The sequence below is a fragment of the Leopardus geoffroyi genome, chromosome C1 (genome assembly GCF_018350155.1).
Source record: "Leopardus geoffroyi isolate Oge1 chromosome C1, O.geoffroyi_Oge1_pat1.0, whole genome shotgun sequence".
NCBI lineage: Eukaryota > Metazoa > Chordata > Mammalia > Carnivora > Felidae > Leopardus > Leopardus geoffroyi.
Genome location: NC_059328.1, coordinates 27,517,802 through 27,532,184, shown reverse-complemented (window position 1 = coordinate 27,532,184; position 14,383 = coordinate 27,517,802). Strand labels below are relative to the sequence as shown.

Sequence of the window (14,383 nt, the reverse complement as noted above, 5' to 3'; positions counted from 1 at the left end):
GTGAGGAAGGTATGTGGAAAGCCAAGACAGGCCAAAAGTAGGCCTCTTGTGCCAAAGACTCAGCCAAGTTGTGAATGCAATGGAAAAGTTTTTGAAGGAAATTTAAAGTGCTGCTCCAGTGAACATGCAAGTGTTAAGAAAGCAAAACGACCTTATTGCTTATAGGAAGAAACTCTTAGTGGTCTGGATAGAAGATTAAAATGAGGGTGCCTGGGTGGCTCAGTCCGTTAGGCGTCCAACTTCGACTCAGGTCGTGATCTCACAGTTCATGAGATCGAGTGCCATGTGGGGATCTGTGCTAACAGTGTGGAGCCTGCTTGGGATTCTCTCTCTCTCTCTCTCTCTCTCTCTCTCTCTCTCTCTCTCTTTCTCTCTCTCTCTCTCTCTCTGTCCCTCCCAACTTGTGCTCACTCACTCTCTAAATAAATAAATAAACAAGCAAACCAATCCATCAAAACAGACACGAAATTCCCTTAAGCCAAAGCCTAATCCTGAGCAAGGCCCTAACTCTCTTCAATTCTGTGAAGGCCGAGAGAGGGGAGGAAGTTGCAGAAGTGAAATTTGAAGCTAGAAGAGAGAGGTTGGTTCATGAGGTTTAAGGAAAGAAGCCATCTCCATAACATAAATATGCAAGGTGAAGCAACAGGTGGTGATGTAGAAGCTGCAGCAAATTATCCAGAAGATCTAGTTAAGATAATGAATGAAGGTGGCTACAGATTTTCTATGTAGATGAAACAGCCTTATACTGGAAGAAGATGCCATCCAGGACTTTCACAGCTAGAAAGAATAAGTCAATGCCTGGCTTCAAAACTTCAAAAGGACAGACGGATTCTTGTTAATGGCTAATGCAGTTGGTGACTTTAAGTTGAAGCCAATATTTATATATCAATCTGAAAAACCTAGGGTCCTTAAGAATTACACTAAATCTACTCTGCCTCTGCTCTATAAGTGAAACAAAGCCTGGATGACGACACATCTGTTTACAACATGGTTTACTGAATATTTTAAGCCCACTGTTGAGATTTACTACTCAGACAAAAAGATTCCTTCCAAAAGATTACTGCTCATTAACAATGCACCTGGTCACCTAAGAGCTCTGACAGCCGTATACAACAGGATTAGTGTTGCTTTCATGCCTCCTAACACAACATCCATTCTGCAACTCATAAATCAAGGAGTCATTTTGACTTTCAAGACTTAACTATTTGAGAAACATTTTGTAAAGCTATAGTTGTCATAGTGATTCCTCTGATAGATCGGGGCAAAGTAAATTGAAAACTCTTTGGAAAGGATTCACCATTCTCAATGTCATGAAAAACATCCATGATTCATGGGAAGTGGTCAAAAAAATCAACACTAACAGGAGTTTGATTCTAACCCTCATGGATGACTCTGAGCAGGTTAAGACTCCAGTAAAGGAAGTAGTTGCAGATGTAGTGGAAATAGCAAGAGAACTAGAATGAGACGTGGAGATGTGGCTGAACTGCTATAATATCATGATAAAACTTGAATGGATGAGAAAGGAGTTGCTTCTATAGATGAACAAAGAGGGGTGCTTAGGTGGCTTGGTCAGTTAAGCATCCAACTCTTGATTTTGGCTCAGGTCATGATCTTGCAGTTTGAGTTTGAGCCCCATGTCAGCTCTGTGCTGACAGTGCAAGACCTTCTTGGGATTCTGTCTCTCTCCCTCTCTGCCCCCCACCCCCCTGCTCTTCTCTCTCTCTCTCTCTCTCTCTCTCAAATAATAAATAAACACTTTTAAAAAATAGATGAACAAAGAAAGTGATTTCTTGAGATGGAATCTACTCCTGGTGAAGATGCTGTGAAGATTGTTGAAATTACAAGAAAGGATTTAGAATATATAAATTTAGTTGAGGGGTTGTGGGAGGAGGAATGAGCTAAATGGGTAAGGGGCATTAAGGAATCTACTTCTGAAATCATTGTTGCACTATATGCTAACTAACTTGGATGTAAATTAAAAGATAAATTATTAAAAATAAAAGTATATAGAGCTATCACACATTAAAAAAATTTAGTTGATAAAGCAGTGGCAGGGTTTGAGAGACTGACTCCAATTTTGAAAGAAGTTCTATTATAAGTAAAATGCTATCAAACATCACTGCATGCTACAGAGAAACGATTTGTGAAGAGTCAATTGATATGGCAAACTTCATCATTGTCTTATTTTTTTTTTTTATTTAAAAAAAAATTTTTTTTTTCAACGTTTATTTATTTTTGGGACAGAGAGAGACAGAGCATGAACGGGGGAGGGGCAGAGAGAGAGGGAGACACAGAATCAGAAGTACGCTCCAGCAGGCTCTGAGCTGTCAGCACAGAGCCTGCCGTGGGGCTCCAACTCACAGACTGCACCGAAGTCGGATGCTTAACCAACTAAGCCACCCAGGCGCACCGCAATAAAGTATTCTTTAATTAAAGCATGTACTTTTTTTAGACATAATGCTATTGCACACTTAGACTACAGTATAGTGTAAACATGACTTTCATATGCACTGGGAAACCAAAAAATTCACTTGACTTGCTTTTTTTGTGATATTCACTTTATTGTGGTGGTCTGCAACTGAACCCCTAATATCTCCAAGGTATGTCTGTACCAATCATCTCTAGCTCTAGATAGAAACCAAACAGAAACCCAGTCATTCCTAAAACCCAGGAATTGACTATTGTTTTTCATTAAAGCAAAAGTGCGTAATTTATACTAAAAATATTATTGCTTGGAGTTGAGTTCCACTTCTGGCATAGAAGGGATATACTCTAGGTGTGGTAAGACATTTAAAAACAAGGTAAGAGATAAATAATAAATAATATCAATGGTGATAGTCATACTGAATTCACCCAATTAAATCATAGACAAGTCAGTCCTGCATATTCCAAGGTACATTTAAGCAATCACTGTATCATAAATCCAGCTTTAGGATAGAAATTGAGAAACAGAATTTTGGAGCAAATGACTTGCCCAAGCACATATAGCTTTGATTTTAAATTGTGACTAGAATTTAGGTTTCCTAACTCCCAGCCCAGTGCTTTTTCTTCCCAATGTACTTCACAATCATGTGGTATCTATATCTCTCTGAAATACTTGACACCAAAAGGGAAAGAGACAGAGGAAATGAAAGAAGTGGGGTTAACGGAGAAAGACAGATAGTGTGTTCCTTTTCTTTGGTAGCAGAGAAAAGCGAGGAGGTGAGTGGTCATTTCTTTGAATAAGTTTAGGAGATTTATTTAGAAAACTATAACCTAAAATTTTCCCAAAGCTGATTTCTTTGAATTTAGCAAATTGCTTACAAAGAAAGTAAAGCATAGTGGCTATGGCAAAACCAAACTGTGTAGGTTTCAACCCTGGTTTTACCACTCCCTAATTGCATGGCTTTGGACCAGTTTCTTAGTCACTGTGTGCCTCAGTTTCCTCATCTATAAAATATGGGAAGTGTGGTAATAATAGAATCTATTTCATAAATCAATTTTGAGGATCCTATTAGATAATGTATACATAAGGCTTACCACAGTACCTGATAATAGTAAGTGCTTGATAAATGTTAGCTGTTATGATTGTACTTGAATAACTGTTACAGTCAGTGCTCAAAGGTCCCTGGGCTTTATAATGGGGGTATCTCCAAAATTTAGTGAGAAAGTCAGAAAATTACATCTTCTGAAAAGGAAACATTACTCAACACAGATTGCAGGAAGTCAACCTTAAATGAAGAAGAGGGCAGGGCACCTGAGTGGCTCAGTTGGTTAAGCGTCGGACCTTAGCTCAGGTCATGATCTTGTGGTTCATGAGTTTGAACACCGCATCAGGCTCTGTGCTGACAGCTCAGAGCCTGGAGCCCGCTTCGGATTCTGTGTGTCTCTCTCTAACCCTCCCCCAGTCACACACACACACTCTCTCTCTCTCTCTCTCTCAAAAATTAATAAAAATTAAAAAAAACATTTTTAAAAAATGAAGAAGAGGGCAATAGACTAGGAGTCAGATGACCCAGACTCATCTGCATTTCACCTCTCAGCCTTGAGACCTTGAAGTCACTTACGCTCTCTGAATCTCTTTACTCATCTGTAAAATGGGGCTAATGCCTGCCTCACCTACCTCTCATAGGATCAAATGAGCTAAGAGCTATGAAAGCACCTTCCAGACTGTAAAGCACTGTAAAAATAAACATAATTAATATAGCCAAAATAAATGGTAATCTAACTGAATACATTTCTAAGTTATTATTGCCAGAAACCAAAATGGGGTGAGGGGAGAGCATAGTAAGATTAAGAATGCTTCAATGATTTTCAAGTGAGGAGGGCAGAAAGCACTAGACCAGCGTGTTTGAACAAAACTGAAGTGCCTCTCTCTTGGTCCTAAGACAGCCTGGATAAAATATCCCACAAGACTATCAACTCCCTTTGCTCCAATTCTATGCTCAGCAAGCAGCTTATTATTAATTGGGTTTCCAAGATACTGTGACACCAGAAAAGGAGTTTGCTAGACAGCAGACAAGAAAATATTCCAGTCAACAGGAAAGATCTATGTGACATTTTAATATATTCATTTGTGTCTTTAAAGTGTGATTAGTGAGAACTTTCCACAATCCTGAGCAAACTAAGTCTTCAAATCTGCAAAAGCTAAAACCAACCAAAAAAACAAAGTCCCTAGGCCTCTCCTAACTCTACCAGGTTGATCTTTTCCATGAAATTCAGTTTGTATACACAGTTACATAGTCTCTTCCAGCATCAGCTCATAAAATGCAACAGTTGCTTCAATTATGAATCACTAACGGGAGGGAAGAAGAAACATTTGTGGAATACCTACAATGCACTAGTCTCCACAATAAGACTGCTCACATACATTTCATTCTCACAACAATCTTGCAGCACATAATTATTATTGCCCTCATTTTATAGATGAGGAAATGAAAGTTCAAAGGAATTAAGTAATTTGCCCAAGGTTATACAACTATTAAATTACTAGATTGGATTTGAACAGAAGTCTGTTACATTCCTAAAGACATGATCATGCCTTTAGCCGGGGGACATAGCTGAAGGAACCCAGAGTAATGCTCACATTGAGGTTTATCAAATAATATTAATGTCACAAACCAATTCATTTTTAAAAGGCATATGAAATTTGATTATGTGGGCCTTTAAAAAATACTTTAAGCAGCCAATTAAGGTAGGGTTTAATCATTCAGCTATGTAAACAAGTTCTAAGTAAACAAACCTGCAGTTTCCAAACTCAAAAGGCAAAGTGAATTTTCTATCCACTAAAAAAATGAAGGGCCCTACAACGAAGTCCACTATGTAGACAGGGTTTGATATTAAAGTTAATTCTATCACAGCCTCTAAACCCTGCCCTACTTAGCCGAGGCATTAGAAACCTGGTGCAGTTTGAGGTGGGAGCACCAGGTTCTCAGTCTGCAGGGCAGCTGTTATAACCTGGAATGGTTCCTTTGGTTTGGGTCAACTGGGGGAGATAAACAGAGGTCATTCATAAAGATGGGGAATTTCAGTTTCCAGAGCACTTTCCCCTTATTTGATCCCCACAACCACCCATAACCCAGTGAGAAGAGAACTCAAGGCATTAAAGCTTATGCTAGAACGGGCTCGCTGGTAACTCACCTGTCACGAAGGCACTAGCCCTGATCACTCTGGGACTGTCGCACAGACTAAGAGAGGCATAGGACCATATTTCCCAAGACTTCAGGGCCTTTGAGAAAGGGAGGGTACTTTGCCCCTTGGCCTTTGGGGGTCATAAGAAGTATTTGGGCGAAGTTCTTCTTCCTTATCTGAGGGCTCTGGACTGTCTACCAGTGCAAAGAAAAACACGGGTGTGGCCCCATGCTAAGAATACCCCTGGCAGTTCAAGGGGGTCCTTCCTGGTCCAGTCCGGACCAGGCCTCGGCTGAGCACCTGGCACAGATCATTCCTTCTGAGGACCAAACTGGACTGCCTCAACCCTGGAGCGCAGACCGCCCCCCCTGAGGTTGGGTTAGGTCTCCCCTCCCCCTGGCAACCCGGGTCTCCATCCTGGGCCTGCCTCCCTTGGACCTCGAGACCTGGGTTGTCTCTCCAGGCTGGGGCGCGGTCTCCGCCCCCCGAGGCCCGGGTCAGCTCCCTCTGCCTTGTGCTGTGGGGCACGGATCCCCTTCCCCCAAGCCTGACGGCCCGAACCCAGGTAAGCAAGGGCCGATGGGGGACACGCGGAGCGACTGGCCCTCCCGCGCGCCCGCCCACCAGTCCCGGGGCCGCGACCCGGCCCCGGCCCGAGCGCACTCCTCACCAGGTCCCAGCGCCTCCATGGCGGCGGCGGGGGCCGCCTCGCCCCGGTCCCCGGCGCCTCCCGCTCCGGGCCCCGCCGCCGCCGCCGCCGCCGCCGCCGCCGCGTAACGCTTGATCTCCGGAATATTGGCGCTGGGGGGGCGCCGCGGAGGCGCGGGCGCTGGGCAGGGGGCGGCGGCGGCGCCCGGCCCGGGGACAGGGACCCGGCTCCCGCGGCTCTTCCGGCCTCAGCGACAACAAAAACAATCCCCGCCGCCGCCGCCGCTGCCAGCGGGAGCGGGAGCGGGAGCCAGCGCGCGCGCCCGCCGGACGGGGAGGGGGCGCGGGGCGCGCGCGGCCCAGGGTCCCGGCTCGCGGAGGGGGCGTGCGCGGCCCCGGGCGCCGGGTCCACCGAGCCCGGCGGGGGGGCGGGGCGGGGTGGGGCGGGGGCGGGCGCGCGTCCGAAGGGGGCAGTGCCCCGAGGACGTGTCGGATGCGCGCATGCCCGCCCGCACTGCCCTGTAGTCCAGGGCGGCCAGGCCCTGGACCTGGCTTCGCACCGTGGTCCCAGAGCCACCCGGCAAACAGTGCCCGGCAAAAGACCGGGATTCCAGAGCCCACTGATACGCAGACACAGTTCTTTACTTCTGGGGGTGGTAAGTGTCCTATGATTCACGTCAGGCACCTCTCTTTCCTCTCATCTCGGACCCCTTCTTTCTCCTCTGTCTCCTCTTTCTCCACTGTCCTGGGACAGAGAACACCAGGGTAGCACAGATGCAGTACTTTTCCTCCATTGCTTCATCTTAATCACACTCCCAAGTTGCCCTCCCCATGCAGCCCGAAAGCACCCGGGAATGGACCATGATGCATGGTGCATTCTCTTGCTGGCCCCCCACCCCAAGCACCTCTGGTCAGCAAGTCTCCTCGTAGCAGCCAAGAGCCAAGGGAGCAACACCCAGTCCAGGGCAACATGGCCAGCCCAGCAGGACCAGCACCTTTGGGGCCTTTAGCTGGAACTTTGAGTTGGATGGAGAGCACAGCACTTACAGGCCGAGAAGCAGTTTCTAGCCAGCAGAACAAGGGAGCCGTCCGCTCACCCGTTAAAAAGATACAATGTGTATGTGCTGTATTAGCTTGCTAGGGCTGCCATCACAAAGTACCACAGACCGAGTGGCTTAAACACTTAAGTTAATTTTCTCCCAGTTCTGGAGGCTGGACGTCCAAGATCAAGGATTGGTTTCTTCTGAGATCTCTCCTTTTTGCTTGTAGATGACCGTCTTCTCGTTTTCTTCACATGGTCTTCCCTCTGTATATGTCTATGTCAAAATGCCCTCTTCCTGTAAGGACACCAGTCGGGCTGGATTAGGGCCCAATTTACAGACTTCGTTTTAACTTAATTACCCCTTTAAAGACCTTATCTCCAAATACAGTCACATTCTGAGATAGTACGGGTAAGGATTTCAACATATGAATTTTGAGGGGAACACGGGTCAGCTCATAACATGTAAAATGAGATATTCATTTGAGCACCTACCATGTGCAGCCAAACAACCAGGTAACTATCACCTGTAATGATTAAAAATGTTAGGGGCACACCATGGCCAGGCACTGTACTGTGGACTTTATGCATCATTTAATCTTCACAATCACCTATAAGGTAGGTATTTTTAAGGAAGGTATTTGTACAGATGAGGGAACTGAAGCTCAGGGAAGATAAGGAAGTCAGTGTCTGCATCATATGATGCGGCAGTGGAGGATGGAAAAATTGGAATTCTAAATTCTGCATTCTAGTTCTAGCTGCTTCCATCCCTGACTGGCTATGGAAATGGAACTTTTAATTGAGTGACTAGATTTTACAGTAACTGATAACGTACGTATTCCAAGTTCTTTCCAGAGCCCCATGCTACTTCTCTGCTAAACCAGATATTAACTGGAAACAGTAATAGAAGATGGCAAGTTTAAAGACGAGGAAGTGTTCACTAAATAAGCAGACTGGTTTACAGTTAAGAGGATAAGAAAAACCAACTGGAGGTCAGTCTTTGAGTTAAAGCTAGTAGCCACCTCCCTTTTTCTCCATTCCAGGCTAAATTCCTCCCATAGTTTCAACAGTGCTGGTGGCTTCCAGCCTGAGTTGGGTCTGACTTTCCCTCTTGCATTTCCTAACAAATTTCCCCCATGTTCTATTTGATACCCCGAGCAAAGACAATATAGCTTGTTTCCTGTACCAAAAATAGCCTCAGAAACCAGAGTGTGAAATGTATTGACCCTTTAGTTTCGGTTGGAGCTGCAAAACCTCAGTCCCTGTGTCTCAGTCTGTCATTCTTGACCACTCTGATCATCTGCATTCTCATTTCCAAACTCACTCTCGCACCCACTGCTCCCTTTCCCAAGACCCTTCTGACTGAGCCCTCCCACACCAAAAGTCTGTAGTCAGTAACTCCCCTGAGCCTTGGCCTGTTCAGCAAGCCCTCCCTCCACTTCCTGCTGTGGCTCAGAATAAGCCAGGCCCCAAAATACCACTTCCCCCTCAGCTCTTTCTGATGGTGGTTACTCATTCTCCCACACCCCACACATCTATAGGATAGGGTGGGGGGTGGGTAGAGAATTTGCCCCCACTGCCCCAAACCTTGAATTTTCATTCTCATATTAAAACCACTTGCTGGGCACCTGGGTGCCTCAGTCGGTTAAATGTCCAACTCTTGATTCAGCTCAGGTCATGGTCTCACGGTTCAAAGGATCAAGTCCTGAGTCGGGGTTTGGATTCTCTCTCTCTCTCTCTCTCTCTCTCTCTCTCTCAAATAAGTAAGTAAGTAAGTAAGTAAGTAAATAAATAACTAAATAACTAAATAAAGATTTTAAAAACAAAACAAATGAACAAAGAAACTTGCCATTTGGCCTAACCACCATAGGGCCTCCCTTGGTGGTATAATTAATTTAGCTGCTGGTTTTATGTTCAGTCCAGGATTAGCTACCATTATTATAAATCCTTGAAGGCAGGGCTTAAGCCTTATTTGGGTATTCAGGTTTGTGTCTCTGTTACTTAACACATTATCTGGCACCAAGTGCCTACTCAGGGAAATTTATGGGATGAATGAATGAATGATCAAGTAATGTATAAACAGCAGGAGCTAGACATAGTCCAATGGAGGGGCCTCAATGAAAACCTCTGGGTGAACTTCCAGCTTTCCAGCTTCTTCAGAGCACATATTTTCAAATCTCATGATCCTGGGTTCAAATCTCAGTGCAACAACATACTAGCTCCAAGTACCTGGGACAGTCCCTTCACCTACTGCTAAAGGAGTCAGTAAGGAGGAAGTTAAATCATATATGTGCATGTTCCTGTGTGTCTGGCACAGAGTAAGTCCCCAATAGTCACTAATGTTTTCTTCCCTTCCTTCCCAACCCACCCACTCCCTGCTCAGCTAAAAGCTGCTCCCTGCCACTGTCTCCCTGTCCTTTGAGAGACAGAGAACCCAAGGTCTCAGCTCAGTCCAAGAGAGGGGAGCAAAACTGTCAGGGACTGAGCATCTTTACACATCTTGTACCTGGGCCACCAGAGGACAGGGACTTGGCTCACCCATCCCAGGGTGAGAGCCAGAACATGCTCACTTGAGGTTTATGAATGAAACTAAACCTCTCGAATGTGTCAATGCTCCCCTGAGACCAGATCGAGCCAGAGGGAGCCTTGCTAGTGGACACTGTCAGAAGGCAGGGCTCCAGCCCACAGCACTGCTTGTGACACTCCAACCCTTGTCTGGGCCGCTGCTCTCTTTTGATGTTTTGACTCCCTGGCCTCTCCTCACAGAACACTCCACAAGTCTGGAGCTTAGAAGTTGGGGAGGAGCTTCTTGGCAATTGATCAAGGGCTTTCATTCTGCTTTAGCTGGGGAACCCCTTATTCAAACAAAGATCTCAAGTGGGAGCTGAAGTGGAGCCACTTGGCTGAGGAGAGGAACCTGCACTGGACACTACTGAACCAGATAGCTTGCCAAGAGACACCACCTGGCATCCAAATGGAATTTCTGCCCACCTGCTCCTCCTCCATTGGCAGCCTTTTGCATTTTTTTTATTGGGATAAAATTCACATACTATACAATTTGCCATTTTAAAGTGTAAAATTCAGTGGTTTTTAGTGTATTCACAAGGTTGTGCAATCATCACCGCTATTTAATTCCAGCACATTTTCATCATCCAAAAAGAAACCCTATACCTGTTAGGAATCACTCCCCCTTCCTTCCTCTTCCCAGCCCCTGGCAACCACTAATTTACTTTCTGTCTATGGATTTTCCTGTTCTGGACATTGCATATAAATGGAATCATACAATATGTGCTCTTTTGAATCTAGTCTCTTTCACTTACCACAGTGTTTTCAAGGTTTATCCATGTATCAATACTTCATTGCTTTTAAGGCAAATCTGTATTTCAAAGAACCTTTCTCTGCAGTAGATTTTGCACAGTTACACTTGAAAATTGTTAACTTTTTTGGCAGCTCAATAGGAAACTTCAACTTTTTTTTTTCACGTAAACTGCTCGCTTATTAGCATTGGTACTGCAACATAACAGTTTCCAGAAGATATGCTGAGCTGCACAGAGGTGGCAGAATGAGGCAAGGCTCAGGTGCATGAATGCTGGGCTCCCATTTCTTCCACCTGTCCTTGTAGTTGTCCCACTTGGCTGAGAAGCCTTGGGTCGGGCTGACCTTCATGTCAGGCATCGGAGAACTCAACATTTTAAACATGGTTGCACTGGAAAATTTGACAAGACTTTTACTTAGCACTTAAAAATATGTATAAATGTACATAAGACAAACCTAATAAGCATGACCTGGGGAAATGGTCAGAAGTTGTGTTGTGTTTTTGGCTTTGAGAGTAACAAGTGACTAGAATCTGCCATGGCAACAGGCTTTAAAAAGACCCTTAAAAAGACACTGTCTCAACCATGGTGTTAGCACCAGCCAGCTCTCGGTACATTTGCTAGCTTGTAGTTTTCTAGGACTGAGTAAACTTCTTTAAAAAGTGGGGGTCTGGTTTGTAACTTTCCTTGTACTTAACCTGGTCATAGTCTTTTCCACAAACCACCATCTCCTTTGTGAACACTCATCTTCTATTTCGTAAATTATGAACTGGTATAAATTTGTATAGTTCATGTATATTGATTGTGGCAAATTTGGAAATATTTCTGAATTTTGGATTGGAAATTTTTCTTCTCTTTATAATAAATTGTTTCTTATCTTGGCATTAAAAATACTTCATTGCTTTTAATGCTGAATAATATTCCGTTGTATGTATGCGCCGTATTTTGTTGATTTATTCATCAGTTGATGGACATTTGGATTGTTTTCATTTTTGAGGTATAATAATGCTGCTATGAACACCCGTTACAAGTTTTTATATGCATACGTATAAGTTCTATGTAGATACATAAATTTCAATTCTTCTGGGTATGTACCTGGGAGTAGAATTCCTGGGTTATATGATAACTGTATGTTTGGCTTTTTGAGGAAATGTTTTCCACAGTGGCTACACTATTTTATATTCCCATCAGAAATAAGTGAGGGCTCTAATTCTCCACATTCTTGCCAATATTTGTTATTTTCACATTTAAAAAATTATACCTATCTTTGTGGGTAGGAAGTAGTATCTCATTGTGTATTTGGTTTGTGTTTCCCTAAGGAGTAATGGCATTGAGTATCTGTTTATGTGCTTATGGGCCATTTGTATAACTTCTTTGGAGAAATGTTGATTCAAATCTTCTTTTTTTAACTGAGTTAAAAATAAATAAGTTATTTATCTTTCTTCTTATTGAGTTGTAAGAGTCCTTTATACATTTTAAGTCTTAAAAAAATTTTTTTTAATGTTTATTCATCTCTGAGAGACAGAGACAGAGCATGAGAAGAGAGGGGCAGAGAAATAGAGAGATATAGAATCCGAAGCAGGCTTCAGGCTCTGAGCTGTCAGCACAGAGCCCGACATGGGGCTCAAACCCACAAACCGAACTGTGAGATCATGACCTGAGCCAAAGTCAGATGCTTAACCAACTGAGCCATGCAGGCACCCCTAGATCTTTTTTTTAAGTCTGTTTATTTTGAGAGAGAGAAAGGGTGCATGTGCACATGTGCAGGGGAGGGACAAGGAGAAAGTGAGAGAGAGAATCCCAAGCAGGCTCTGTGCTGTCAGCACAGAGCTCAATGCAGGGCTCAAACTCACAAACCTTGAGATCATGACCTGAGCCAAAATTTAGAGTCAGATACTTAATCGACTGAGCCACCTAGGCACCCCTATACATTTTAGATCTAAATCCCTTATCAAATATATGATTTCCAAAACTTTTCTCCCATATTGTGGGATGTCATTGCATTCTCTTTTATGGTGTTCACAGAAGTTTTTAATTTAGACAAAGTCCAATTTTTCTTCGATTGCTTGTGCTTTTTTGTTATCATATCTAAGAAACCTAAAGTCATGAAGATTTATTCCTGTGTTGTCTTTTAAGTGTTTTAGAGTTTTAGCTCTTACATTTAGGACTTTGATCTCTTTGGAGTTTACTTTTGTATATGGTGGGAGGTAGGGTTGAAATTCTTTCTTTTGCATGTGGACACCCAGTTGGTCAAGTACTATTTGTTTAAGACTGTTCTTTCCCTCATGGTCTAGCACACTAGTCAAAATCAATCAAATGCAAATGTAGGGGTTTATTTTGGGGCTTTCAATTCTATTTTGTCAATCTTTGTGTTTTGTTATGCTGGTATCACACTGTCTTGATTACTGTAGCTTTGTAGTTTGGAAATCAGGAAGTGTCAGTCCTCCAACTTTGTTCTTTTTCAAGATTGTTTTGGCTCTTCTGGGTCTCATGCATTTCCAGATGAAATTTAGGATCAGCTTGTCCACATCTGCAAAAAAAAAAAAAAAAAAAAGCAGTTGGAATTTTGATAGGGATTGCATTCAATATGTAGATTAATTTGGGGATTATTGCCATTTTAATAATATTAAATCATCTAATCCATTAACAAAGGATATATTTTCATTTATTTAGGTCTTCCTTAATTTCTTTCAACAATATTTTGTAGTTTTCAGAGTGAAAATTTTATACTTATTTGGTTGATTTTACTCCTATTTTATTCTAGTGTAAGTGGAATTGTCTTCTTAATTTCATTCTTGGATTACTCATTGCTAATGTGTAGAAATACAATTGAGGGGCAGGGACCTGGCTGGCTCAGTCAGAAGAGCGTGTGACTCTTGATCGTGGGGTCATGAGTTTGAGCCCTATGTCAGGTGTAGTGACTACTTAAAATGAATAAAATTTTACAAAAGAAATACAATTTATTTTTATATTAATCTTGTGTCTACAACCTTACGGAGTTTGTTTATTGCCTCTAGCAGTTAATTTGTGTTGGGGGGGGGGGAATTTTTTAGCATCTTCTATATATAAGATCATGTTATCTGAAAATAGAGATAGTTTTACTTTCTCTTTTCCAATATGGATGCTTTTTCTTTTATATTCTTGCTTAATTGCCCTAAACCTCTAGTACAATGTTGAATAGAAGTGGCTTTTTTTTTTTTTTTTTTTTTTTTTTAACAAACTGATGGTTACCAGAAGGGAGGTAGGTGGGGAGATGGGGGAAATAGGTGATGGGGACGAAGGAGTGCACTTGTTTTGATGAGCTTTGGGTATTGTATAGAAATGTTGAATCACTATATTGTACACCTGAAACTAACATTACACTGTATACTAACTGGAATTTGAATAAAAACTTTTTTAAAAAGTTGCCCTCTTTTCTATTTTGCAGGCAGCTTTCTACATATTCATGGTCTAGGGCCAGGAATAGAGAGACTTGGCAACTATATTTGATCTTGCCATCTCTGTCAATGAGCTGGCATAGCTACCAAGGAGAGCAGAACATGAGGCTTTGACAAACAAATCAGTTAATATGTTTGCTTTTACTTTCAGCCTTTATTTCCCCTACACTTTTGAACTGGGACATTTGACTTTGTTTCACTCTCTTCTTTAAGATGAAATAAAGGGAATGAATTAGGGAATTCAGATTTGAATTTCAGTTCTATATTGTAATTCTCAAATTTCAAGTCTATAGGCCACCTGACATTGAGTAAGTCACCTTATCTCTCTGAGCCTC

At 42.8% G+C, this 14,383-nt stretch overlaps 1 protein-coding gene across 1 annotated transcript in view; it reads right to left on the bottom strand.

Annotated features, from left to right (window-relative positions):
* AGO4 (argonaute RISC component 4) overlaps window positions 1–6,613 on the bottom strand; it is a 41,006-nt gene extending 34,393 nt beyond the window's left edge. Inside the window, exon 1 of the mRNA XM_045476702.1 lies at window positions 6,281–6,613. Coding sequence (XP_045332658.1) covers window positions 6,281–6,299 — 19 coding nt within the window. The 5' untranslated portion in view covers window positions 6,300–6,613. The remainder of the gene's footprint in view (window positions 1–6,280) is intronic.
* Window positions 6,614–14,383: the final 7,770 nt, after the last annotated feature.